Here is a 27672-nt window from a genome sequence, read left to right on the forward strand (position 1 = left end):
AGCAGCCCGCCTGCCACAACTAAGACCCAGTGCAACCAAATAAATAAATTAAAAATTATTTTAAAAAAATAAAGATGAGGACAGCAGGGCGGGCCTGAGTCCAACATGAAGAGGAGACAGAGTCACAGGGAGAAGACAGCCACGTGGAGACAGAGGCGGGGATTGGGGTGACGTGGCCAGAAGCCCAGGAATGCCCAGGACTGCTGGCAACCGCCAGAGGCTGGAAGAGGCAGGAGAGTATCCCCTACAGGTTTCAGGGGGAGTGCGGCCCTGCAGACACCTTGACCTTGGACTTCTGGCCTCCAGACTGTGAGAGGACAAATTTCTGCTGTTGAAGGCTCCCAGTCTGTGGCACTTTGGGACGTAGCCCCAGGAAACGAGCACAACGCCCAGCGCCGTGCGTCAGCGAGCAGATGCTCAGTTCTCTGCCTGGTTATCTCTTGAGTCTGTGGACCTGCAGTTCACCTGCCCCGCCCCCTCCACACCCACTAAAGGCTCAGGCACCCGGCAGCATCCCTTCCCAGGTGCCAAGACCATCCGGACTCGCTGTGAACAGGCTGATCTGGTTTTTTGAAACCCTGAAGGAATGTATCCCTGACGTGTTTGATGTTCTTTGTTCTGACAAGATATAAAACCATGCTGAAACCCTGCTTCTCCAGAGCAGTTCCTCAGAGTTACCTGAGAGGCTGGCTTCTGGGCTACAGTCCTCAGCTTGGCTCAGATAAAACTCTTTTCTATTCCTATATTAGATTTAAAAAAAAAATTTTACTGGAGTATAGTTGATTTACAATGTTGTGCTAGTTTCAGGGGTACAGCAAAGTGAATCAGTTATACATCTACACATATCCACTCTTTTAGATTCTTTTCCCATATATGTCATTACAGAGTATTGAGTAGAGTTCCCTGTGCTGTACAGTAGGTTTTATTAGTTATCTATTTAATATATAGTAGTGTGTATTTGTCAGTCCCGGTCTCGCACTTTATCCCCCTCCCTGGCTTTCCCCCCTGGTAACTATAAGTTTGTTTTCTAATACATCCATGACTCTACTTTTGTTTTGTTAAGTAAGTTCATCTGTACCATTCTTTTTAGATTCCACATATAAGCGATATCATATGATACTTGTCTTTCTGTGTCGATCCCTATATTAGATTGTTTACTGATTATTTTCATCAACACTCTAATTGCCTCGAGGGGCAACGGCAGTCGCATCCTCTTGATGACCTTCTCCCGGTCACCAGACCCCGTCGGATCCACTGCCGCCTCTGCCAGACCAGAAACTGGACTCAGGGTCCACCCCGTTGACCCTGCTGGGAGACACTCCTGCACGTCCTGCTGGGCATGCCAGGAGCAGGCACCAGACCCTGACCGCCTTTCCCGGGGCCGTTGGTCAGAGAGCGACCTTGAGGGGCGAGGACCAAGCTTGTTCACAGGCCCCCGGTTCCCCTCTTGTGATGCGGCCACCGTGGGCAGCATCCTCCAGACACCCGCCGACACTCTGGACGTTGCTCCCCTGTGAACAACAGTCCTCTGCCTCTGACCTGGGCTCGTGCGCCTTCCGCAGCATCCCTGAAACCGCGGCGGGCCAGCCCGTTAGCTCCCAAGTGGGGCGACATCCGTGACCCCTATGAATACTCCCTCGTAGGATCTTGGCCTCCCCTTTCCCCCTTGCCTTTGACCACAGCTACCCGGCAAACCCCCAGTCTTGACCAGTCTAGCTACTGGTTCCTCCCACTCCCACCAGCTGCCAGGTGGAAGGCTCCACTGCGAACCTGCCTGAGGTCCCCCTGCAGCCCAGTGGTCCCCACACCTGCCCTAATCAGCTTCCCTGTTCATCACTGCTACTCTGAACCAAGCGTCTTCATCCAAATTCCCGGCTCCATCTTCCCAACCCCCCCCCCCCCGAAGAAAGCAGATGTCCCAGAACCTCTCAGGGCCCCCTCCTCCCCCACTGCATCCACGTCCCACCCCCCACCTGTCCATAACCGTCCTCAGCTCTCACCATCTGTCCCTAAGCAGATGGGGTCCTCCTGCCCTAAGCGAGCCCCGACCCCTGGGCTCCAGGTTCCAGCCCCTCAGCTTCTGCCAGGAGCCAGGTCCATTCATGGGCCCTTGTCCCATTCCTCACTCCCATCCTTGACTTCACGGACACCCACGGGGCACCTGGAGCCAGGGCTGCACAGGGCACGAGGGGCCTCTTGGCACGTGTGAGCTGGACAGAGGCTCATGACAGCCTGGGAGCCAGGTTTCATCATCCCCGCCCTCCAGATGAGGAAAGAGAAGGAGGAAGGTTAAGTACCGGGTTCAGGGCCCTCAGGGTCTGGCCATCCCGCCAAAATGACCAGGCTTCTTCCATCCCCACACCGCTGCCACCTGCCAGCATCACTGCTGTGCCCTTTGTACCCTCCCCACTCCCAGCCTTCAGCCTCACCCCCTGAACTGTGGCCCCCTTCTCATCTCCGCTGAGATGACCCTGATCAAGGTCGCTGTGAAGTCGTGCTGTCATTGCGTCTGAGCATGCGTGAGCACCACGTGGGCTCCCAGCAAATCCAGTGGAGGATGGCTCTCCTCTGTCTGCCCCCAGAAGCCACTGGCACGGGGGCGGGGGTGGGCGCTGGGGCACAGGCTCTGGAATCCAGGGCCCCCGCTCTCTGTAGATGTGTGACCTTCGCAAAGTGACAAGCTCTCTAGGACTGTTTTCTCTTCGGTTGAAGGGGGTAATACGGCGCCCCATGCACGAGCACAGGCAGTATTTGCAATATACCTGGCCCTCAGCAGAGCCTCAGTGAACAGCATGACCACAGGTAGCAATTGACACTGAGGTGGCCCGGGCTGGGCAGGGCGCTATGCACGTCCCAGGTCTTAACTCACCGACTCCTCCCGACAGCCATGGGAAGCAGGAACTATTATCATCCCCACTCAGTAAAAAAAGGAAACTGAGGCAGACAGAGCATGAGTGTCCAAGTCCAGTGGACAGAAGTAGGGGAGCCTGGATTCAAGCCCCTTCCCTGAGTCCACACGCCCAGCTGCCATCGCTGAGCCCCTATAATGAGGGGGCTCAGGAGAGGGGTCAGCGGGCACCCCAAGCCCAAATGGCTCAGACTGCCCTTCAGGGGCCCAACTCGGGCCCACCCCGCAGGGACCAGCAGAGCAGACTCAGCCAGGGGATGTGGCTGCCAGAGAAGGGGGCTCCCTCTCCCCACGGGGCAGGGCCCCAGGAGGGTGTGACCCGGCCCCTGGTCCCCAGGGGGAGGCAGCAGCTGTCCCCACCCCGCCTCAGCAGGCCAGCGGGGCTAGAAGCACGTTGCTGCCTCTTTTTGCACACCCAGCCCTCTTTGAGACCTTAGTCTTTCCAGGAAGCAAAGTACCAAAGCTATTTCGGTATCTGTGGTACTTTTGTCCCTCCTGTTTCTGTGGCTGCTGAGGTCCAGGTGGAGGGGCGAGAGGGCGGCTGAGGACTTGCTGTGTGCAGAGCTCAGCGCCCTCCCTCGAGGGACATCCTGGGAAGGAAGGCCAGCCACCCTGCAGTTGTTCACAGACCGGGAGGGCATCCAAGTCTGCACAAGCCAGGAGGGCTTTGGCTAATCAGCATGGCCGCACCAGCTGGCGGCCTCGAGCACCTGGGCAGAACTCTCCAGACCTGTTTCTGCAACTGCAGCATGTATACAAGAGAGCATTTACAGCTCTGGGCTCTTGTGAAATTCAAAGAATTAAGTAAGGGGTTATAAACCCCAAAGCGCAGTCATAACGCCAGGAGCTGGCTTCTCGAAATTGCCTAGCTAATAGGGCACAGAAACACACACACACACAGAACAGGTTGACCGGCACGCGTGGAGACGACGATTATATGAAACAGCAAAGAACTAGCAGTGAGGGTAGTTAATGGCAGTGTCTCCTGGGGAGGGGGCTCTAAACTGAGTATTGGAGGATGGACACAGTAGGGGTGAGTCGAGAAGACTTTCTGGTGGGGGGAGTAATCTGGGGTGTGACTAGAGGCAGTGGAAGGCCAAAGTGACCAACTGGGTGAGGATCACAGGTGCTGACATTTGTAAACTGTCATGGATACAGCCCTTGGGTCTCCAAGACAACGGGTCAAGGTGGATGGAGATGAGGTTGCTCTGGAGCCTGTGGGTGCCAAGACCAGGGAGCCGAGGTCCCTGGCAGGGCCTGCAGCTGCCCAGGGTGCCACTAGCTGCAGGCAAGATCACTCAGAGCAAGGAAAGATCCAATTCTAGTACCGGGAGGACAAGAGCAGAGGCAGCAACAAGGAATCCTGGTTCGGCCCTTGATGGAGTGACGAGGCCCCGTGCCTCGGTGTCCCCTTCCGTGGAGCAGCGTTGGGAGCTCTGCTCCCTAGGCGCGGGGAGCACGTCTGCATTTAGCACAGCCCTGGGCCCATGTCTCCGTCGCTCCATCCATGAACCCGCGGTCAGAAAGGCGGAGGCGCTCAGGAAAGAGCTCTGCTCCGCGGGCCGCCGCTCCTCCAGTCCCCGAAGCCCGCGCTGCCCCTGCTGTGCAATGTTGACACTCTGCGGGGAGAGCTAGCCCGGGGCGTGGTCACACCGGGCAGCAGGAGGTGCGTCCAGGGAAGTGGTCTCCCCCGGCAGGGTTCCGCATCCAGGGGGCGGTCACCCTGGCCGGGCGGAGTCCCAGTCCAGGGGGCGATCACTCTGGGCAGGAGCCGGGGTCCCATCCCGGAGGTCCGCTACACTTCAGCCGAAGCTGAATACATGGGCGTGGACGTCGTGCCGGAGGTCGGGGATCCAGGGCTTCCCTGGCCTCCCGCCGCACCCCGGGGGGTGGGGCGAGCACCCGATTTACCGGGGGAGGAGCGCTCGGCACCTGACTCCCCTCTCCAGTGGGCCCACCTCATCGCCTTGGCAACCGGCCTGGGCCCCGCCCTTCCCGGACATGTAAATAGGAAGTGGGCGTGCGCGCGGCGTGCTCTTCCGGCGCAGCGAAGGGCGGGAGCGATTGTGAACGGCGGCGGGCAGGACCAATCGCGGAAGACATCTGGGGACGATCCAATAGCGAGGGCCGGAGAGGGAGGGAGGGGCGGAGCCTGAGGCGGGGCTGGCGAGGCGGAGCCAATCGCGGCGGGCCTCATTGCGGAGCGGGCCCGGGGGCGGGGCCGAGGGCCCGGCGTAGGCGGTGGCGGTAGCGGCGGTGGCGGCTGAGTCGGGTCCGGTCCGGGGTTGCTTGGTGGCGGGCGCGGCGATGCTGCAGCTGCGGGACTCGGTGGACTCGGAGGGCACAAGCCCCACGGCGCTGCTGGCGGCTGGCGAGGAAGTCGGGCCGGGCGGCAGCGTCGGTGGCGGCTGCGGCGGGGGGCGGCCGGGAATTGGCACTCCGCTGCGACAGACGCTGTGGCCGCTCAATGTCCACGACCCCACGCGCCGCGCCCGCGTCAAGGAGTATTTCGTGTTCCGGGTGAGGCTGGGAGCGGGGGCGGGAGAGGGCGTGGGTGGGCGGGGCGGGCGAGCGGGCGTGACCTGTGACTTCCGCCCCCGGCTCGCCCCGCACGCTCCCAGCAGCCCGGCACCATCGAGCAGGCGGTGGAGGAGATCCGCGTGGTGGTCCGGCCCGTGGAGGACGGCGACATCCAGGGGGTGTGGCTGCTGACCGAGTAAGGGGGTGCGCGCTGGGGAGGGGCCCGGGCATCTGTGCGCCCCGGGCGCCGAAGTGACCGCTGCCGCCCGCAGGGTCGATCACTGGAACAACGAAAAGGAGCGGCTGGTGCTCATCACCGACCAGGCGCTGCTCATCTGCAAATACGACTTCATCAGCCTGCAGTGCCAGCAGGTGGTCAGGGTAGCCTTAAACGCGGTGGACACCATCTCCTACGGAGAATTCCAGTTTCCCCCGAAATCGCTCAACAAGTAAGTGTGTTGAACAGAGAGCCCGGCACCAGGGCCTCCCAGTCAGCCCTTCCGAAACCAGCCTCCAGTGAATGTCTTGCTTCAGCAGCAACAGAGTGTAGAGACAGGTGACTTGTGCCCAGCAGGGTGCGTTAGAAGGAATTCTGGCACAAGAGACAGTTATTAGTCTTGTAGTAAAATGAACTCAGGGTATGTTAAAATAGGCCCGACGTGGGTATTCTTCAGATAAGAGCCAAACTCAGCATTTTATTCCCGCCAAGAAAGGATTACATCTATCATGTCAGGCTCTGTTGTGGTTAATTTTTAAAAGAAAAAGGTAGTGTGTTGCTTTGATTTGCAGATATTACTGAAGGTTAAATTTGGAAACGTTTAATGGCCAGTTTTCAAGAGCTGATCTTCATTTGTTAGGGAGGTTTCTGAAATATGAGAAACCTGGACATCAGTATACTCAGTTGAATTAAACGGTATATTTTAGAGTTTTGATGTAGAGATTTGGGTAGGGAATTCAGGAAGCTAAGATAAGCTCAAAATTTTAACCAACAATAAGATGCTCAGGGAAAAGGATTTAAACTTGCAAAAATATTACTCGTTTAGTTAGCACAACTAAGACAGTGCTTTCAGTTTGTTATATGTTAAAGTGCTGAAAGCTGTCGTTATTAGACACGCCATTCCTGTCCAACCCCACGGGTCCTTCACTGTTGTGAAATGTCATCAGTCTCATCTTTACCGGTGGAACAGCTTTTTAATCTCACACCCACGACTGAGCAGGTGCTCGGGGGCGCCGTGGCCCGCTGTGTGAGGTCTGATCCCTTTCTTCCCACTCGGTAGGCGAGAAGGTTTTGGGATTCGCATCCAGTGGGACAAGCAGAGCCGCCCGTCCTTCATAAGCAGATGGAATCCCTGGTCCACCAATGTGCCGTACACCACATTCATAGAGCACCCGATGGCCGGCGTGGACGAGAAGACGGCCTCTCTGTGCCAAGTAAGAACACAGACAGCAACAGCAGCGCTGCCCAGTGGGACGGGAATGTTCCAGGCCTGTGCTGCCCAGTACGGTGGCCACGTGGGGCTGCTGAGCACTTGAATGAACAGTGGCTAAACAGAGAAAATAAACTTTTTTTTCCCATACATTTATTTATTACTTTTTTCTTTTTTTGGCTGTATTGGTGCGCGTGGGCTTTCTCTAGTTGCCGCGAGCTGGGGCTACTCTTTACTGTGGTGCGCGAGCTTCTCATTGCAGTGGCTTCTTTTGTCGCGGAGCACGGGCTCTAGGCGTGCAGGCTTCAGTAGTTGTGGCATGTGGGCTCAGTAGTCGTGGCTCGCAGGCTCTAGAGCACAGGCTCAGTAGTTGTGGCGCACGGGCTTAGTTGCTCTGCAGCATGTGGGAATCTTCCCGGACCAGGGCTCGAACCTGTGTCCCCTGCATTGGCAGGCGATTCTTAACCACTACGCCACTGAGGAAGCCCCAAGTAAACTTTTGGTTTTTAAAAGTTTGTTAACTTACGTCTGAATAGCGCTGTGTAGTTAGCAGCTGCTGGTCAGCGTATCTCTATGATGGGGTCCTCTGTGGCTGCGATCGTCTTGGAGAAGGGCCCAGAAGGGCTTCAGGGTGTGGCAGGTGACCCCTGCCCATGGTAGAGCTGGGCAGTCTGCGTGCTCAGCAGGAGAGGAGGCCTTGGGGTGGTGAGAGCCGGGTCCAGGACTGGCGACAGGCCCCCCACTTGCCAGCTGTGCACCTTGGCCTGCTCACCGCCTGGTGGGTGGTGGGGAGGAGTAGGTGGGTCACTACGGCAAAGCCACGTCGACCGGCAGAGTGAGGCCCGTGAGGACTGGCTGTGGTCAGTCACAGGTGAGCGCAGAGGTGAGGTGTGACGCTTGTAGTGACGCGGAGATGAGCCCAAGGGCCGCCGGATGCGTCTGGGCGGGCATCTCTCCAGGGTGGGGACGGGCTGACACAGACGCACGGGGGATCATCTGATCAAGCGCCCTGTCTTCTCTCTTTACAGTTGGATAGCTTCAAAGCTCTGTTAATCCAAGCTGTCAAAAAAGCCCAGAAGGAGAGTCCTCTGCCGGGCCAGGATGGCGGCGTGCTGGTCTTGGAGTGCCCCCTCCTCATCGAGACCTATGTGGGGCTGATGTCCTTCATCAACAACGAGGCTAAGCTGGGCTATTCCATGACCAGAGGCAAAATCGGCTTCTAGACGCCGCACGTGCACGCGGGTCTCTTCCCTGGGAGAGCCAGGCCGAAGGGACCCTGGGGGCGGCAGGCCTCTGGCCAGCTGCACTGCCGCTGGCAGGGTCTGAGCCCCTTACCTATAGGGGTCTGGGCACGATTAGCATAGTCAGATGGACCGTATACTTTAGCTGGATACTGGGCATCTGGTCACGTGAGCTCCAGACAAAGCAGAATGAATCTTGCTGTCACCGTCCTGGCCAGTATCTGCTTCCTAGAACCTCAGTTTCCGTGTCCCCCTGCTGGGGTCTCCATCCGGCTTCCCGTGGTCCCTCCCACCCCAGCCCTGGAGCATGTTAATAATAAACGTTGCGTGATTGCAGTGGAATAGCCCTGTCAGCACCGCAGCTACATAGATTGCTACATCCAGGGAGGTACCCGAGACTCAGTGCCTGTGGTTGTTTACAGTGGGTGTCCAGATTTGTATTTGGAGATTTAATCCACTTTCTTAAAGCTAATTTGAAAGGAGCAAGCAGGCACGAGCTCATCAAGAGAAGGTCTGCCTTGTCAGCTCCTGAACGGACAATGGCTTTTGTGGAAATAATGTGTTCGGCCTAAAGTCACACTTTTTCTAAAATTCATCTATATTGTGTTAATAATACTTATGGCATATTTCCCAGGCCCAAAAAGGTTTACAGAAAATCATTTTAAGACAGGTCATTAGTCTGAGAAAGTCACATTGATAAGTTCTTTGCACACAATTTTATCAACTCTGTTAAGTTTGTATTGTCATATTCATATTTAAAAAGGGAATTGCTTAGTTTGCTCGTGAAGAATGCACTTTTGAAAAGGAACCCCGTCAGAGTGACGCAGCTCACCCCTGGACACCAGCCCAGGGGAAGTCGTCGTTCCCGTCCACGGCTGAGCGGTCTGCCTGGGAGCGTCTGTTGATGATTTAACTGCTGGCCGGCCGGTTCCTCCTCCTCATTTCTGACTCTGGCGTGGCTGTGGTCAGCATGGCCGTGATTCGGATGCGGGGGCCTGTCCACATCGAAAGGCTGCCTCACAACTCCGCGTGGGTCCTGAGCCTTTGCTTTCGGTCTTGTAGTAAAGACATTTAAAATCTGAGTTAAAACATTAGAACAGTGGTGTCATTCCTTTCTTAAAGTTATTAAGATAGGTGCAGCCACCAAGAAAGCGTCCTGTTCAGTGAGAGTCTTAGAGCGTGAGCTGCTCTCTGCGCTGGTTTTGAGCCCCTCGCTGTGCGCGGTGAGGGTTCTGTACCCCTCGCTCCCCTCATGGCCCCCAGGGAGCAGTGTGCACTGTCCAGCCTCTACCTAGGGTGACAAACCCTCGTTCCCCCACCAGCCTTCTCAGCCCTGGCCGCCTTCCCGAAGCACCTGGATTGTTCCAGGTGGACAGCCAGAGCGGACGGTCCCTGCGGGGAGCCGACCTTGACCCAGCCGCCCCAGGACCTGCAGCGCCAGCCTCCCTTGGAGGTACAACCCCACCCCGGCTGCTCGGGGCTCCCGTCCTGCTCCAGAACAGGCCCCACGGGACCCGCAGGCCGCTCTCCAAAGCGTTCGGTGACAGAATGGAGGCCCCGAGCAGGGCGGGTCTTGTGTGAGGGGGACTGGCCGCTTGGGGCACACTTTCCCTAAGACAGTGAACCCCAAACTTAAAACTGACCTAGAAAACTTTCCCGTGACCTAAACCTTTGAAGAAAGTAAGCATGAGACATTTATGAATTAGCAAATATTTATTTTAAGTAACAAAAATTAGTTTTATACCATACATATTAACAAAAATGCCTTGCTATAGGAAAATGGAAGCCAAGCATTTCCTCCGGGCCACCCCAGTGGGAGACCCTGCACCAAGAAGCTCTGCTCCTTTCCCGCGGCCAACACAAGCCGAGGTCTCCCACCTTGAGCCACGTGGGCCTGATCATGCACGGGTCCTACGTGTGGTCACCCCTCTGCCCGAAGGCTGTGCCGACCCCCTGCTCCGTCTCCAGGAAGCACAGGCAGAAGTGGTCCTTGCTGAGGAGGGCCAGGGAGTCCCCACTCAGGTGCCAGCACAGGGAGAGCACCTGGAAGTCACCTGGAGGAAGCCAGGAGGTTAGAGCAGGAGAGGCCAGCGTTCCAGGGTGACCCAGCTGGAGCCCCAGAGTTCAGCGGGTGGGAAGGCTCCCCCTGGCCTGGGATGCTAAAAGCCGCGGGCCCAAGTCAAGTGCGCACACCTGGCGGCCCTGAGGTTTATGGGAAGGTGCCTCCCGAGAAGGGCTTTCACCTTCTGCTCGAGGCCGCGTTTGCTCGCATCCCTGCTCGCGCTCACCTTCCCCGGGCACCTGCACCGACACGCAGCCCGCCGGCGACCACAGGTACACCTTGCTGCCCCCCGTGCAAATGGCCAGCCGGGCCTGCCGCGGGTCCCACTGGAAGCAGCGCACGGCGGACAGCTGCTCCAGCGCCGCGAGCAGCCTCAGCTTCTGGATGTCCCAGATCCAGACGGCGGTGGGGACGCTGTCTGAGGAAGGAAGATGTGAACAGGCCCGCGGTCACCCCTTGCTCCCCTGCTCGAGCCCCCTTGCCGCTCACGCCTGAGGACGGATGCTGCCTGGGGCCTCGGTGGGGGAGGGCCCTCCCCGAGGCTGCTTGGCGCACACGGGAGTCCTGTCGGCCTGCGCCCCGCTCTTTCCCAAATGGACACAGAGGGAGCAGAGGCCAGGGCCTGAGGTGCAGCGGCTGGGCGGCTGCTGCTCCGATGGGCCCAGTGACCCGAGACGCTTCCGCAGCAGGACGGGAGGAAGCACGTGCGGGAGACCCACGCCCCGACTCTCCTTTCAAGCCATTCGACTGCCCGGCCCCGAGGGAGCGGGGAGGGGACAGCACACACACGTGGACGGGCCACTGACCACTCCTCGTCGCCAGGAAGCAGCTGTCAGGACTGAAGGCCAGCGCCCCAATGCCGATCCTGGGGTTGGCTCTGTCGGGGGCAGGCTTCAGAGTCTGTAAGGAGACCGGCACCGAGGCGACCTCGTCTGGGCGTCAAAAGAGACAGCACCCTGAGCCTCCCCGCGGGGCGAGGCCTGCGGTCTGCGGTCCTGCCCACGACCCCCCGCGGGGCTCGGAGCAAGAACGGGGCTCGGGGGGAACCTGGCCGCGGCGCACAAGGCCTGTCCTCGCGCCCTCCCCTGCGAGGCCGTGTTTCCGGAGCTGCGACGGGCCAGGCACCACTGCAGGGCCTGGTGGCCGTCCCAGCGGCTCCTCTGATGCCCTAGTTACGCCATTTTACGGACGAGTAACGTCCCAGGTCCCCGACACAGCCGCGGCATCTCCCTGAGCCCGAGGGCCCTGCTCACCCAAGGAAGTCACTGTTCATTAAAAAGTCGCCCTCAGAGGACCAGCCGTCAAATTAGGATTCCCAGGGCTTGTATTCAGTCAACAGAGCCAGTGGCCAGGCGGCCTGCTGGCTCACAGCTAAGAGAGACGCTGGCTACCAGGCATCACAGGAGAGGATTTGAGAAAAAACAAGGAACACCTGGAATCTCCCTGGACCCAGAGGACTCTTTTTTTTCATAGTAAAAGGAAAGGAAAGGGGAGGAAGAGAAAGGCCCCCACCCCGGGCCCAGCTGCTCACATTTGCTCTCCGTGGAGGACAGGGGCCCAGCCGCTGCTCTGGGCGGAGGGAAGGCCAGGCGGCCCAGCACCAGTGGCGGGCTCTTCTCGGCCTCCTTGTACACCACCTGGAAGACAGACGGCCCGGGCAGGATGTGCAGCCGCAGCCCCGCTCACCGCGCCCTCCTGGGCACCCTCCACGAGGTCTCACCCGCGGGCCAGCACTTCAGTAGGGACAGGTGACACACGGGCCAGGAGCGAGGCGGCGTGCGTCACCGGAGGCCTTACGGGAAGGGCGAGCGGCCTGACACCTCAGACCGCACCGGCCGTGGGGTGGAAGGACCCCCAGCGAACCCTGCGAGGCCTGGGGCAGCCCCACCCGACCCGGCCGCCTTCCAGTCCTGTTCCTGCAGCCCCAGCAGGTCCTCCAGTTCCTGCCGACGTCAGGACCGCCACCGGCTCGCGGGCTGTACGGCAGCCCCACGGCTGCTTCTCTCCTCACCACTCACCCATCTTATGTCCCTCACCAGCAGACAACTCACTAGGGTGTCTGCCCCCGTCCCTGCTGTCCCCCCCGAGGCGGGGTGTCTGTCCCCGTCCCTGCTGTCCCCCCCGAGGCGGGGTGTCTCTCCGGGTCCCTAAGGTCTCCCAGCGCCCAGACCGGCGCCTGCTGAATAAATGGATGCTTGTTCCCACCTCAGGACCTTTGCACTCCTGTGCCTGTTCCTACTGCCCGAATTGCTCCTCCCCAAACCCTGCATCACCTCCTCCCTGTGTCTGCCCCAGGACCCCTTGGCAGGCAGCCTTCCTACCCACCCGGGGAAGACACCAGCCCTCCCAGCCCCGGCCCAGACTCCATGGGGCAAGGGTCTGCCTGCTCTTCTCCGACTGGCCCAGAGCACAGTGGGTGGCCCAGCAGATGCTTGGTGCCCGCAGGCAGGGGACCCTGTTCACAGCGCAGAGCAGGAGCTGGTCCCAGAGCGAGCCGCGGGGGTGGGGCTGGGGGCTGCGGAGGGGAAGGACACCGCTTTGGACCCTCTGGGAACGTGGCAGGAGAAACAAAGGCCTCTGGGCAAGTCTGACGTTTGAAATGTTACAGTATCAGAAGGTTATGGGGATGTAAGTACCTGTAGCGCCATAAATAACGGAAAGTGAAAAAGCAGTTTTCGACCCCCCTTCCCCAAATATTGCTCAAACAGAAACGTGCTTCCAGACTTACTATTTTGGGATTATTAATGGTTGCGGGATGCCCGAATTCTGTGATCATTTTCCAAGTCACGTGGTTAAGAATCCGCACCTGTGGCGGGGGGTGGAAACCACGTGGTCAGAGCCACTGCTGGGGCACTGGCCGTGGGCTTCACCCTGAGGACGACCTCCCACCTTTCCGTCGTAGCTCCCGACTGCAAGGAACTGACTGCTGGGGCTCCAGGCCACGGACTTGATGCCCAGGGACCACTCATAAGCACAGAACGTAGACAGCAGCCGGCCGTCCAGGGAGTAGAGCAGGATCTTGTACTGCCGAGACACTGAAATTGTTACTGAACCCGGAGCGGGTAAGGCAGCCACTCAGGAGGGAGTGAGACTCGGGGCGGGGACACTGCCCTCCCCGACGGCGGCGGGAAATGGGGACGCGGGACCATAACTAGAGGAGCAAAGTGATAACACTGTGGGAAAGGGGAAACCGGGAGCCAACAGAAGCTCCTCAGCTCGACGTCTAAAAGAGGCAGTTAAGGCTCTCGGAGTTCGGAGCCCGTGAGAGAAATACTGGCGACAGCGCTTAGAGCAGAAAGGGCCCCACGGGGGCTGTCTACCTCCAGGCAGGAGTCCCAGGCGGCCAGCACGCAGCCATTGGGGGCCCACTCGATCCCGGCCAGGTCCTGCGTGTCCGTGTCAAAGTGCTTGCCGAGGCGGGCGGGGGGAGAGATGAAATTGAAAATGTTTTCTTCAACAGATACACGAACGTTTATTTTATAACTGATGTGTTAACACATTCAGCATTTAACTTCCTCATCTAGCCACGGACAGAAACGTGTACAACCGTGTCCTCCTGCTGTGACGTCCGGCCTGAGCGCTGCGGAGGTTCCAGGCCGGGCACACGTGGCTGCGACGTGGCTCAGGCCTCCGTCCGCCCCGCGCCTGTACGCCCTGCTTGCCTGGCTGAGTCTTGTGCCTTTAGGACCAGCCCAGGCAAGACACCCCTGCCCCGTCGAGGCGGCCTCCGTCTGACGGCATCCGGGGGTCCTGCCCGGCCCTGTGCGTCTGTGTCCGTGGCCTCCTGCCCCGCGCAGGCACGTGGTCAGTGTTAAACTCCAGCTCACTCCTCCGCCTGAGGCAGCCACACGCATGCAAGTAGCACGGAACCAACAGGGAGGGAGGTGGCACCAACCTGGTGGCCTGTTAACCGTGAACACACCGCGAGCACGCGCCGTCTCACCACGTGCTACGAACGCCTGCCGGTGTGCACGCCACGTGGTTACAGACAGCGCCCGGCCTTGGGGAACGTGGACTCACACTGCTCCATACCACGCGGAAGACGCCCTGGAACCTCAGACAACGCGCTTCTCCCCTCCCCGCCCTCCCCAGGGTCACTCCGCTGCCAGGTGGGGACACGTCTCACCCGCAGGAGCTGCCAGTCGCTGCAGACCAAGATGCTCACGTAGTCTTTGCAGTCCCGCCTCTCGGCCAGCGCCAGGTAGCGGCCGTCCCTGGTAAAGGTTATTCCTGCCGAGAAGAGTGAAAGGTCCCGGGATCGAGAAGCGGATCGCAGCAGTGGTTTTCAAGTTAGAATGAGAAAGAGAAAGCAGAGGTGTGACGAGGGGGACTTGGCACACAGAGCGCGGCGTCCGCGGCGGGGAGTGCGTGTCTGCACAGGGCAGGGTCTCCACACCCCTGCTCAGACTTCTGACCTGCAGAGAACCTGCGAGAGACACACAGTGACCTGAGCCCCAGTGAGCCCCAGAACATTACTGGGAAGTGCGGTGCCCTACGGAGTGTTGTGTTCTTAGAAAATTAACTGCAGGAAACTCAGCTGGTTCAGAGCAGGCTTGTCATGACATTTCCTATTTTTACTTTTGAATTTCAATTTGGAAGAAGTCAATTCAAGGTAAGAATCTGGCTGCAACTAGACTGTACTTTCTGGGTCCGTATTAGCGAACTGAGCCTGCAGCCACATTTCATACCTCATGGGTCAAAAGAACACCTAAATGACAGAGCTGTCATTTCCACCAAGAAGTGTGTGTGTCATCTGGAGAGACACTAATATCCAAACTATAAAAATAAAAAATAAGTGTACAATTGCACACCATTCACCTGTGAGGTTCAAACAGCTGACGGCAAGAGAAAAAATGGAAAAATCATTCAAATTATGTACCGCTTCCTTCTGTTTCTTAACTGAAAGACCGTCATGTAACTTCAGGACTCAAGAGAGTGGGGCGCCCGACTGGATCTCGGGTCCAGCTAAACCCTCGGGGGTGGAATCCCCGCCAGCACAGAGGACACGTGCCCCTGGCCCTCCTCGGTGATGCCCAGGCGTGACAGCCGCCATTTCCCCACTCCAGGCCTCACAGAGTTAAGTCAGTGGAGGATTCTGTTCAGAATCTGGCGTGTGAGGTGGGGGTGCCAGGCTGACATGAACTGGAGGGACCCGAGCGCCCGGTCCGGCAGCAGATGTAAAGGGTTTACACGTAAGTCCTTCTTCTTTGACGCCCTAAAGGACAGTCCCTGCTTAGTCGCTGACATCGCGTAAAGGAGACGCCCTGGAGACACAGGTGGGAATAGTCACAGATGAAGGACTCACTAGGAGGTCTGGGATGTACTTTTAAAATAATCTGGGGGCGGGGGTGGGGGCGGGTATAGAGAAAAAAGACTGGCTATGAGCTGACACACGGCTGAGGCGGCTCTTGCCTGTGTTTGAAATTTTCCAGGGAAAAAAGGTCCCCAAACCCCAAACTGCGACAGAGAAATGGCTTCTGAGCACCTCTGGCCGACTCACCCTGCTGACAAGCCTTAGGGTATTTGATGTAGGACACGGACTTTGTGCACAAGGACCAGACGGTTATCCGCAGCTGCCAGGGGCAAGGGGAGGGAAAAGAGAAAGGAAACAGCATATAGTTAGCGTCTTTGGAGAGACCATTCCAAGTCTTAAACCAGATCGTCAGCACCCAAGCAAGAGATCCCCACAGAAGTACCCGCATCAGCAGTCCTGTGGTGGTTTCTGTCTGAAGAAGTGTGTCAAACTCACATTTTACGATTGTTAAATTTAAATTTTTTTTTGGCCGCGCCGCACGGCTTGCGGGATCTTAGTTCCCCGACCAGGGATGGAACCTGGGCCACGGCAGTGACAGCGCCGCGTCCTAACCACCACTGGACCGCCAGGGAAGTCCCATGTTTGTTCAACTTAATGCTCCTCGTGCTTGGCTTTCATTTTGTGACAATATTATCTGAGTGACACAAAGTTAAATCTAAGTGCGTTTTAGTTCAAAGTGCAGTCATCCCTCCTTTTCGGCCTAATTTATAAGTGTTATCACAGGCACACCGTATAGGAAACAGCAGCACGCAGAGGGTTCAGTGCTGTAGGGGGTTTCAGGTATCCGTGGGGTCCTGGAAGGCATCCCCTGCGGATAAGGGTGGGGGGATGCTACAGTCACAGTTTTCACATAATAATAAACCTAAAAATGCTACTTAGAGGAACACGTTTAGGAGGGAAGCCACACAGGGCGCTCCTCGGTCTCCTGAAGCAGATGAAGGGGCGAGCGGCTCTGCCTCACCGGGCAGCCCCGGGCCGGCAGGGACGGTAAGTGGCCCGACTGCCCGCACGGAGGCCTCTGCGGAGGATTTCTGGGGGACCCACCGCGGGCACATCGCGCAGGTAGCGACAGCTGCCCGGGCTGTTGCAAAACGGCCGGAAGCAGACGTGTCAGTGAGGGACCAGCGAGTGCGCCAGGGATGGACGCCTGGGCTCAGGGAGCTGCACTCGGGGTCGGGGACAGGGGGAACCCAGAGCCTCCGCACTGTCACCCCGGCCCTGTGAGCAGGCGAGGCCCCCCTGCACCCAGGCACGTGGAGGGCTGCCGGAGCCGCCCCAGACTCCCTCGGAGCCTCAACGTGAACAATCACCCTTGACCGGAGTTTCCAAATGTTTGTTTCGGAAAAGCACGTCCACACCCTTCCCATCGGCCGTCAGGGAGGGTAAATGGGTGCCCTGCCACCTCCAGCTCCCGCAGCCCCCAGGCCAGCGGACACGGATGAGGCTGTGTTTACCAGGCGTGGCTGTGAGGTAAGGAACACGGGCTGGAAAACTGCTTTCAACAAATAAGCATAGCTTTAAAAACTGTAGGACTTCACATGAAGTAAAACGCAGGGCCCCGCGTTTCTGTACCAGTGTGATTCCTGCAAGCTAGGCCCTTTTTCTTTTTTAGCTTAGGAGGTTTAAAAAATGAATTAACTGCATTTTCTCCACATTGTCTCTTAGGAAAGAAAAGAATCTGATGTCCTGAACTGCCTCTGTGAAAAGCTCACGCGGCATTTAGGGGAGACAAGGGATGCAGACAAGCTGCAGGGTTGGCGGCACCTCTGGGCTGTACTCAAGGTAAAGCGCTTGTCCGTCTAAGGAAAAGGTACCAGGGCGTGCAGACGAGGCACGGCCCAGGAGCGAGGCTCACCCTGAGGACAGGCTTGTTCCCTGTAAAACCTCCTGCTGTCAGAGGCCAAGGAGGGTGGAAAGGCACACCCTTCCCAGCCCAGCAGCTCTGGGTGTTAAATCCACCTGGACACGCACAGCCGCCGCCATCTGGCCTGGAACACCTGTCCTCCAGGTGAGCGAGGGGGAGGAGGGAAGGCCCAGGGCGCTCCTGGCTGGGAGCCCCCCATCCCCTGCCCCATCCACACTTCTCTGTTAAAGGCAGAAAAGACACAAAGCACTTAAGCCTGAGTTTTACCCGCCATCCCCCGCCATCCCCCATCAAAAACCGTTAAAAGAAACCCAACTGTGTGTAACCTTAACAAATCCAGTGAGAAAGAAAGAGGCAGATAAACACCCGCTTCCCCTCCGTAAGCTCGAGGAAGGTGGCGGCACCGCAGGAGGGGAGAGCGCAGGGGGACAGGTCAGAGGTGGCCGAAGGGCAGGCTCCCTGAGGGCCGGCCGAGCAGGCCCGCTTCTGTGCCCACCCACACATCCTGCAGCGGGAAAGCGGAGGCCAGGGGGCCTTGACCTGGGATTTCAGGTCTGGTCCCATGGCATCATCGTCACCACCAAGGGTCCTTCCAAGGTGCCGGCCCTTCAGCAGGACCCCCCTCTGGGCTGGGCTGTGCTGTCAGGCGTTGCCACATTTAAGGGTGAACTGAAACGCTCATCTCGCCAGAGAACAGTCACTTTGGAGAAAGAGTTCCTTAGCTCATCTCCTTTTCCACAACACTTTCTAGTTGTCTTGATGTAAAAAATAAGTACATTTTTATTACTTGATTGCTGCTGCCGGTGACCGGGAAAATTCCAGTACTTAAGCAAAAATACTTAAAATGACCTTTTCCAACTCAGAGATTGTTTGGAAAATTAACTCAAGAAACACAGCAAGCTGACAGCAGCGCACCAAGCTCTTTATCAGTGTGGATGTGCAGCTCCCCTCTCCTGTGAGAAGTGGGACTGCGTTCAGAGGTCGAACCCCTCCAGGTTTACACACGTACACCTGCCTGAGCACCCTCGGCTCCTCCCCTGGGCTGAAGCAGAGTCAAGAGCTGATACAACAAAATTTAAAACTTTGGAATAAATTTTGTAAAATATGTACAAGATCTGTACAATGAAAATATTGCTTAGAAAAAAATTTTAAAGACTTAAAAAAACGAAAAGTATCCTATGTTCGTGGATCCAAAGACTCAGTATTGTTAAGATGGCAATTATCCCCAAATTGATCTACAGATTCAATGCAATCTCAATTTTAAAATCCTAGCACAATTTTTTTTTTTAGAAATTAATTTATTCCAAAATTGATACGGAAATACTAAAGACCCAGAATGGCCAAAACGACTTTGAAAAAGGACAAAATTGGAAAACACACTGATTTGGGTTTCCAGACCTACTATTCAGCTTTCGTGATCCGGAGCGTGTGGTATTGGCACAGAGACAGACTAAGAGATCAATGGAACAAGACAGAGTCCAGAAACACACCCACATACCTACAGGCAACTGATTTCTGACAAAGGTGCAAAGTGGGGAAAGGACAGAAATTCAAGACAAATCACACATCTAAACTTAGGAGCTAACATCATAAAACTTCTAAAAGAAAACAGAAGAAACTCTGTGATCTTGGGTTGGGCAGGGATTTCTTTAGACACAAAGTGCACAAATGATAAAAGAAAAAATTGATCCATTAGACCCTGTCAAAATGAAAGACTGCTCCTCAAAAGAAACCGTTAACAAAATGAAAAAGCAAGCCAGAGACCGGGAGAGAATATTTACTAAACATGTATCTGACAAAGAACTTGTAACCAGAACCTTACAGCTCAACAAAAGGACACACGGCCTAATAAAGAAACGGACAGACGATATGAACAGACAAGAGTTACAGGATGATGGGCACACAAAAGACGCTTAACATCATTAGTCATACGGAAATCACCAAGAAAACCCACAACGAGACACCAGCACACACCAGACTGCCTGGCAGAAGAGGCTGGGGTGAGCGGCATTAGTGAGGCTGTGGAACGACCTCCTGCACTGCTGGGGGAGGCTACACGGCACGGCTACCGCAGAAAAGAGTCCGCGGTTTCTTAAGCTGTGAACATACACCTCCTGGCACCCCGCTCTCCAGGTTTTTACCCAAGAGAAAGAAAAACCCGCATCCGCAGACAGCCCGTGTGAGGATATTCACGACAGCTCCAGCGGCCAGTGGGTGATACACACACAGGGTGGGGAATCCGCACGGGGACACCACTCAGCTCCGAGAAACCGGACCTGATGCCCATAGACGCGGACGAATTTCAAGAAGAGCATGAGGCCGAGTGATGGAAGCCAAACACAAAACTCTGCGAGCCACGTGGCCCCTCTCACGTGGAATCTGAACCGTAAACCAGGAGCGACAGGAAGCAGGCCAGAGGTGGGCAGCAGGATGGCTGGAGGGCGGGAGGTGCCCACTGGGTGGTGTAAGCACGCTTCATCCCCGCCGGGGCGGCGGCTGCGTGTCCCAGCTCACGGTCCACACGCTTAAAGTGGGTCAGTGTTGCCGTGCATAATAGTTCCAATGGGCTTTATTGAGATAGAAGAAAAAGTTTTCCGGTCTGGGTTTATTTTTTTAAGGCAACTACAGGCTATTTACAACATACATACTAAAATTTAAGGATACGGAAAGGCTGAAAGTAAAAGGATGAAAAAGATATACCCTGAAACCCCTAACCAAGGAAGGATGGCATTTGATGCCAACATCTGACAAAACACACTGCAGAACAGAAAAAACTATGAGACGTGAAGAACAGTTTATTATAATAAAAGCCTCAATTCACCATGAAACTTGTAACAGTTCTAGTAACAGAGCCTCAAAAACACATGAGAAAACCTGGCAGAGCAGAGGCAGCGAGGAGGGCCCAGCCCTGTCACATGTTAACATCCTGTAACACAGGAGTGAAACGGGCCGACGATGGCACAGGATGGAAAACCGGAACCGATCGCGTCAGTGTAAAGAAATTCAGTTCTCGACACAGGTGGTAAAGACGGACTTCTTAACAAATCCTGTTGGGAACAGATAAAAACGGATTCACTCCTGACACCACCATTATAAACTCCACGTGAACCTGAAACACATATTTAAATGAAGTGTGTGCATGGGTGTGTATAAAATAAGATATGGAAACTCAACGTCACCAATGCTTAGAGAAATGAAAATGCAAACCACAGTGCAGTACCACTGCGGTTCTGCTGGACTGGCATCCATTTAACATCCTGATCAAACCGCATCTCCTACAACCAGGCGACCTCCCCTCCCCAAACGTCCGCGAGAGAACGCCTGGGTACGGGCCGAGCAGACGCCCACCATCCATTGCCTGCAGCACGGACCGCGACAGCTCCAGTGCCCAGCACCGGCAGGCTGGCTGCTTAAACCGTGGCATGACTTTCCCTACAAGGACTGAAAGAAGCAGTCAAACCCTCGACGTGGATGAATCTCAAAAACGCTATCGAGGGGGAAGAAAGAACCACAACAGAACACAGAGTATGACTTCATTTAAGCGAACTTTAGACAAACACACACCACAGTGTATGGTGTCTGCACACACACACACGCGCACACACAGATAAGACCTTAAGGTAAGTAAGGACATGCTTAATGCACAATGCAGAGCGAGGGGCCCCGCGGGCTGAGGTGGGGCCCAAAGACACCCTGCAGTCGTGAGTGCTCTGTTCTCAGGCCTCACGGCAGCACACAGGCTGCCTGTCAGTGAACCTTGTCCAAGGAGCCCGGTTTCTCTTTCACACTGACAGGTGCCGTCTGGGGGCTGGATTCAGGCCCGAAGAATTATAAGCATGAAGCCTTTTAGATGAGGCTATATGAACAGCTCAAGTTCTCTCCAACAGCCCTGTAAAATGTCAACGTGTGTAACGCGGAGAAACCAGCCCCCTTCACTTGCTGTCTCCCTCCCCAATGGCCTAAACTGGCAGACATCAAATTCAATATAATGACGAGATGTGTTCACACCACCCCAGCCTTCCCTGATCCCCTAATGTGACACACTGACGAGATGCGTTCACACCACCTGAGCTATCTCTGATTTACCGTCAGATTTCAAATGTTCTTCGCACTCAGAGCTCCTGCCCAGGGCCCCATGTCCCAAGTAAGCCCAAGGCTTGAAGAGGAAATGAATGACGAGGTTAGAAACACACAGATCAGATGTCTTGAGGGGAAGATGTAAATTTGTTCATACTGAAGTTCATTTTCAATTGTTGAATCAAAGAACCTGTTTAGGGGCTTCCCTGGTGGCACAGTGGTTGAGAATCTGCCTGCTAATGCAGGGGACATGGGTTCGAGCCCTGGTCTGGGAAGATCCCACATGCCGCGGAGCAACTAGGCCTGTGAGCCACAACTACTGAGCCTGCGCGTCTGGAGCCTGTGCTCCGCAACAAGAGAGGCCACGATAGTGAGAGGCCCACGCACCACGATGAAGAGTGGCCCCCGCTTGCCACAACCGGAGAAAGCCCTCGCGCAGAAACGAAGACCCAACACAGCCAAAAGTAAAAAAAATAGAAATAAAAAAAAAAAGAACCTGTTTAAATCCTTAAAAATATAATTTAAGCTGTTCTTTTAAAAAAATCTTTTTTTTTCATTAAAACTGGGCAAAAGATTACATAACAACACTCATGGGCTTATAATGCTCTGACCACTTACGACGTATACCCTTCCCCCCAAACCACCCACTCTAAAGCTCCCAAGCGATTCAGGAGGAGGGGGCATTCGGGGCGTCGCACTCACGTGAAATTCCGTCGTGTTGAGGATGTGGCGTCCATCGGGGCTCCAGCAGGAAGCCACCAGCCCTGCCGAACCCTCGTCTATTTTGCAGTGCCACTCTGGCTGCTCCAAAGACCACACCTACAGTCACAAGAGAGAGACGAGTCAGTGCGCTACGTAGGCTTGAAGACAACCGGCCAAGAACTGTGTGGCGGCAAACACGGGCGAGCCCTCGGAACCTTCCAGCATGAAGGGCTGGGCCTGGGTTGCACCACAGAGGTAAGCCACGCTTCTCGGTGACAGCGTGTTGTCGTGCTTCGAAGGGTTCACCCCTCTGCTGTCCCTGAGACCTCACTTAGTTAGGTTTGGGGTCTACAACAAAACACATCTCAGCGCTCCCACACAGGACGAGCGAGTTGCTGGGCTGCCCTCTGAACACTGCCTGTTACTGAATTAACTTGGTTACAGACCAAGGACACTTAAGTGTCTTCTTATCTTAAAAGTACTTAAACTATGAGCGAACTATTACAATTTTAAAAGAAAACGGCCTTTGAGCTGTGCTGCCTCTTCTTCCAGACCGGCAGGGCACAGGACGAGGCCCTTCGCGGGGGCTACGCTCCGGTACGGGGGGCGTCCGAGCCTCGGGCCGCAAACCTGCACCAGCCCCCGCTTGTAGAGGGCGCACAGGATGAAGAGCGAGTCGGCCGACCACTCGATGTGCTGGATCTGGTCCAGGCACGTGTACAGCTGGCGGATCTGGAGGGTGTTCGCATCCCGGACCACTAACCGGTACTGGACGCAGGAAGCCTGGAAAGGGAGGAGAGAGGCGGGCGGTGTGGGCTCCGGAGGAGGGTCCTCTCGGGGCGGCAGCGCGGCGCTCCAGCCAGGGGCTGCCTCCTCCGCTCCCTCCACACACGCTTTTGGCCTAGATGGCCTAGTGCTCATCCCGTGGACAGCCCGTTCTCAACAAAGATGAGTTAACGGAAGATAAAATTGAAAGGTACAAACCAGGTGCCCAAACTGTTAAATCCCCGGAGAAAGTATTATTTTAAAACTCTCTACTGGAGTCATTTTCTACTTTCTTCACTGTCCGACTAAAACTGAAGCAGGAAACAGCACTCGGGAAAGGCTCATCTGCAAACAACCAAATCCTCTCTGCTTTTATCACCTGCAGACAATCTGTAAGGAGTGAGCAGGGAGGCTCAGGGCTGCTGGTGAGAACGACCCCAGAAACGCAGTTGCCTTCTGTTCAATGTCTGACTTGGAGCCTAAGCAACAGAAAGTCAATATACAGGTTTGAAATTCTGCAAGTGTAAGGACGCTTCATGAATGCTCATTTACCTGTGATGAGAGAACAGAAAAGACATATTGGTCTCTGCCCCCAGGTCCTGACACAGGGCTCCTGAATGAAACCCTTGCAATTTCCTGGGTGACAGGAGCGTCATTTGTTCTAGAGAGGCAACTCTGGGTGGGCTCCTGGATGGGGCTGTCACCCGGAAGACCAAGCCAAGATTAGAAGCTTGGAATTTTCAGCCCCAGCCCCCTTTCTCTTCAGCAAAAAGGGCTAAAAATGGAGTTAATGATGGCTCAGGCCCATGTGATGAAGGCGCCGTAAAATCCCAATAATACGGGGTTCAGAGCTTCCAGGGGGGTGAGCACAACCAGACACGGAGGGTGACGCCCCCCAAATTCACAAGGACAGAAGCTCCTGCACTCAGGACCCCCCGGACCTCACCCTGTGTATCTCTCTTCATCTGGCTGCTCATCTGTGTCCTTTACCATATCCTTTAATAAACTGGTAAACGTGTTTCTCTCAGTGCTGTGAGTCACTCTAGCAAATTAATGGAACCCAAAGAGGACATCATGGAACCTCTGACCTATAGCCAGTTGGTCAGAAGCACAGGTGACAACCTGGACTTGCAATTGGCGTCTGAAGGGGGAGGAAGCAGTCTCGTGGGACTGAGCCCCTAACCTGTGGGACCTGGTGCTCTCTCCAGGTAGACTGTCAGAATTCAGTCAAACTGTAGGACACCCAGCTGGCGTGGTGGAGAACTGCTTGGTGTGGGGAAAAAACGCCACACAGTTGGTGACCAGATGTGTCAGAAGTGTTGAGTGTGGCAGTCATGTGGGACTCATAGGAAGAAGGGCTGGGGGGGGTTTCTTACACACCCACATTAACTTATTCTTAATCCTGACTCTGAAAAGTTTAAGTGTTAATACAGTTTTCTTAAAAATAGTTACTTTATGTCCATATTTGTTAATAATATCCAAATCCAAGCAAATAATTTCTATGATTGAGTAAACGTATCTGCTAATAGGAGAGTACCTCACAGTTCAAAAATCAAGAACTGACTTTTAAATGTTAATTGCTTCATTTTTGTATTTATCAAGGTCAAACTGGATTATTGGATTTTTGTTTTATAAACTTCCATTTAAAAAAAGCCACAAGAGGGACTTCCCTGGTGGTGCAGTGGTTAAGAATCCGTCTGCCAATGCAGGGGACGCGGGTTTGAGCCCTGGTCTGGGAAGATCCCACATGCCACAGAGCAACTAAGCCCGTGTGCCACAAATACTGAGCCTGCGCTCTAGAGACCGCGAGCCACAACTACTGAAGCCCGTGTGCCACAACTACTGAAGCCCGCACGGCTAGAGCCCATGCTCCGCAACAAGAGAAGCTGCTGCAATGAGAAGCCCGTGCACCGCAATGAAGAGTAGCCCCTGCTCGCTGCAACTAGAGAAAAGCCCGCACACAGCAACGAAGACCCAACACAGCCAAAAAAAAAAAAAAAAAAAAAAAAAAAAAAAAAAGCCACATGAGTTCTGCATGGGAAAAGGAGAGTGGGGGAGGGATTGCAGATTAGAAATACTATGTGTCCCGTGCCTATTTTTTCATATTGTAGCTTTGAAAGCTGTGATCAGTTACAATAAACTCCTTACAAAATGGAATGTTTGTAGCAACACTTGGAAAAACCATATCAAATCTGTTGCAAGATATTAAAAATGGCAACATGGCCCTACTTTTTCCAGCACCTAGGATAGAGCTTTGAAGAACATGGTTCCAGTAACATTACTGCCTACTGCTCACGATATTTAAATCAGAAATATCTGATTATTTTGGTGTAAAAACCAAAAAAGTACCAAAATTAAATGAGAAAATATAATCTCTCTCTTTATAATTCACTAGAATTTTCATAAACGGCCAAGGGGGGGGGGAACCCTAACGTATGGGGGAGTATTTTGAATATACCAAGGGTTTTGGGGTGCCATTTAAGCTAAAGACATTTTGTATTTTGGAGGTGAATGCCACATTATGTGATTTAGAATAAAACCTCCATGAAAAAGGCAAACATGTACATCCATCCTCAAAGAACTAGATAAGGATGAAAGGAATGTTAACAAAGCTCGAACTGAAAAAAGAATCAGGAAGCATGAGTTACTAATTAATGAAACTAAGTACACTTTTTATAAAGCATAATTTTTCTTCTTAATGTCTTTCCAATGCCAATTATCCCTCACCCACCACATGCCCTCACCCTAAGATTCTGAGGATATACACGGGTCACGCTGGTATATTTCAAAACTTAACTTTCATGTACAAGACAGCTCAGTGATGTCAGAAGCATTCTGCCACCCATGGAATCAGCAGCTCAAATCTCAGGAGTGTGGACAACTCTCTTTATCTGGGCATAGAATGCTAGTTATCAAAATCATTCATCTGGCATGTAGTAGAGACAGGTGAAGACGGCTGGGAGAGGGGACAAGCAGCTGCACCACTGCACCAGTTTACAGCCAACAGGACTATATACTTGTCTTTTGTGACAAACTAACAACAACGATCCGATATCTCCTGTGTCCTCAAATTTGTGAAGACAGCATTGCTTTTACCTGCCTTTAACAAATGGAAACCCAGGTGCAGGCAGCAGGCGGCTTCCTGGGTTCCCAGGCTGCAGCATCTTCCCAGGTCCCCTTCCCAGGGTCACCTGTCTGCAGCACCTGCCCGGGGCCCACACCTGCAGACCCTCGAGCTCCCTCCATCCGGGCCCAGCGGCCGCCCCGCTCTCCGCTCCCTGGGTCCCCGCCTCCCGGTAAGGACAGGCACCTCCCCGCGGAGGGCCCACCCTCGGCCCAGGCCCCGCGGCCGCTCACCAGGTACTTGCCGTCCGGGGAGAACTTGCAGAGCAGGCTGGAGAGCTTGAACACCTCGGAGAAGTTCATGGCGGCCGCTGTACCCCACACCCGCGAAACCCAGCCCGCCCGGCCCGCCGCAACCGCCCCTCCGCGGCCGGAAGTGACGGAGGGCGGGCGCCGCAGCCAGTCAGGGCTCCGGGCGGACGCGCGGCATTGTGGGGCTTGTAGTTCTCCACCCAGCGCCCCGCGCGCCGCCGCGCCTTAGAGGAGACGCGGCGTTTCGTCCCACCCGGGATTCCCGCCGGTGCTCAGGTGTGGGGAGGTCCCCTCCAGCTAGGGTTGCCAGATAAAATGCAGAAACTGCACTTAAACTGAATTTCATATAAACAACGAATCATTTTCTAGGATAAATATGTTCCCAAATACTACATGGCACGTATTTATGCTAAACAATTACCCCCTTATCTGAAATTCAAATTTAACTGGCGTCCTGTGTGTCTATTTATATTCATGTATTTATATTTAATGTAAAGACATATTTATATGTAAATGTATTCAAACATAAACATGCGCTTGTGTGTAGAATATATAATATAGTGCATAATACGTATATTTTATACATGGAGTATGAATAAGTATTCGTTTTTCTTTGTTCGTCTTTTGGCTAAATCCGGCAACCATGCCTGCAGCAAGGCCCTCACTTCAGGCTCAGGAGCTGCTGTGATCCAGGAGAGAACGAATTTGACGCTTGCTCCGCACGGAGAGCGCGTGGATCGCGCGCACCCGCTTGTCCATCTCACGCGCGCACCTGCGCTCGGACCCGCGAGGAGGAGAAGGACACCCGGGCCCGGACCCGGGGCCTCGCCGCACCCGCCCTCCGCACGGACGGGAGCGAGCAGCTGCGTCGGCGCTGGCTCTGCCGACCTTGTTGGCTGCCCCGCGAGCGCCTTGTCCCCTCGCCCACTAGGGACTCCGGGTCCTCTTCACCCAACAGCAGTCTCCCCCCACACCCCCGCCAGGCCCTGCCGGCGCCTCTGCCGCCCCAAGATCGCACGAACCCTGACACCCAACCCCACCCCTGCGTTCTGAGAACCGAGACCCGGCCCGGGTCCTCCTCGCACGTCCGCGAGCCGGGCCCGCGTCTTCGCCCTGCGGAAGCCCACCGACTTCCCAGAACGAACGGGTAGGGGATGCGTGCAGGCGTCCTGCTCGGCCGTGCCGGCCTTTTTTTGTCCCCGGCCAGATCAAACCCTGTCTGTGATTCGTCTTTGGGCACCCCCCCCCTTACCCCGCACCTTGCAAACAGCAGGTGAGCCATAAAGGTGTGTGGCAGTCAGCCAGACGGGCCAGGTGAGGTGCGGACGCCGTGCACCAGTCCGGGGCTGCGCACAGTTCCACGGCAACATTGCCGCGTGGGTTCCCCTGGCCTGGGAGCATGGGTCGGAGGGAGATA

General features: G+C 55.3%; 2 protein-coding genes across 4 annotated transcripts; one reads left to right on the plus strand and one right to left on the minus strand.

The window, feature by feature from the left end:
- Nucleotides 1–5114: 5114 nt before the first annotated feature.
- Nucleotides 5115–9193, plus strand: TPRG1L (tumor protein p63 regulated 1 like). 2 transcript variants are annotated; one of them, XM_057535343.1, is made up of 5 exons: nt 5115–5428; nt 5530–5624; nt 5701–5877; nt 6706–6859; nt 7884–9193. In XM_057535343.1, exons 1-5 carry the CDS (start codon nt 5216–5218, stop codon nt 8076–8078), a joined length of 834 nt encoding a protein of 277 aa, XP_057391326.1. In that variant the 5' UTR covers nt 5115–5215; the 3' UTR covers nt 8079–9193. The 2 variants fall into 2 exon arrangements, with proteins under 2 accessions (XP_057391326.1, XP_057391328.1); XM_057535345.1 differs by having other exon boundaries at nt 5116–5428; nt 5533–5624.
- Nucleotides 9194–9790: 597 nt separating this feature from the next.
- On the minus strand, nt 9791–27246 carry WRAP73 (WD repeat containing, antisense to TP73). 2 transcript variants are annotated; one of them, XM_007166221.2, is made up of 12 exons: nt 26238–27233; nt 22746–22898; nt 22116–22232; nt 15659–15731; nt 14285–14388; nt 13479–13565; nt 13048–13182; nt 12887–12964; nt 11690–11795; nt 10965–11090; nt 10385–10576; nt 9791–10150 (listed from the first exon to the last, which is right to left on the minus strand). In XM_007166221.2, exons 1-12 carry the CDS (start codon nt 26304–26306, stop codon nt 10008–10010), a joined length of 1383 nt encoding a protein of 460 aa, XP_007166283.1. In that variant the 5' UTR covers nt 26307–27233; the 3' UTR covers nt 9791–10007. The 2 variants fall into 2 exon arrangements, with proteins under 2 accessions (XP_007166283.1, XP_057400347.1); XM_057544364.1 differs by lacking the exon at nt 22746–22898 and having other exon boundaries at nt 26238–27246.
- Nucleotides 27247–27672: the final 426 nt, after the last annotated feature.

This window comes from Balaenoptera acutorostrata, chromosome 1 (genome assembly GCF_949987535.1).
Source record: "Balaenoptera acutorostrata chromosome 1, mBalAcu1.1, whole genome shotgun sequence".
Lineage (NCBI taxonomy): Eukaryota > Metazoa > Chordata > Mammalia > Artiodactyla > Balaenopteridae > Balaenoptera > Balaenoptera acutorostrata.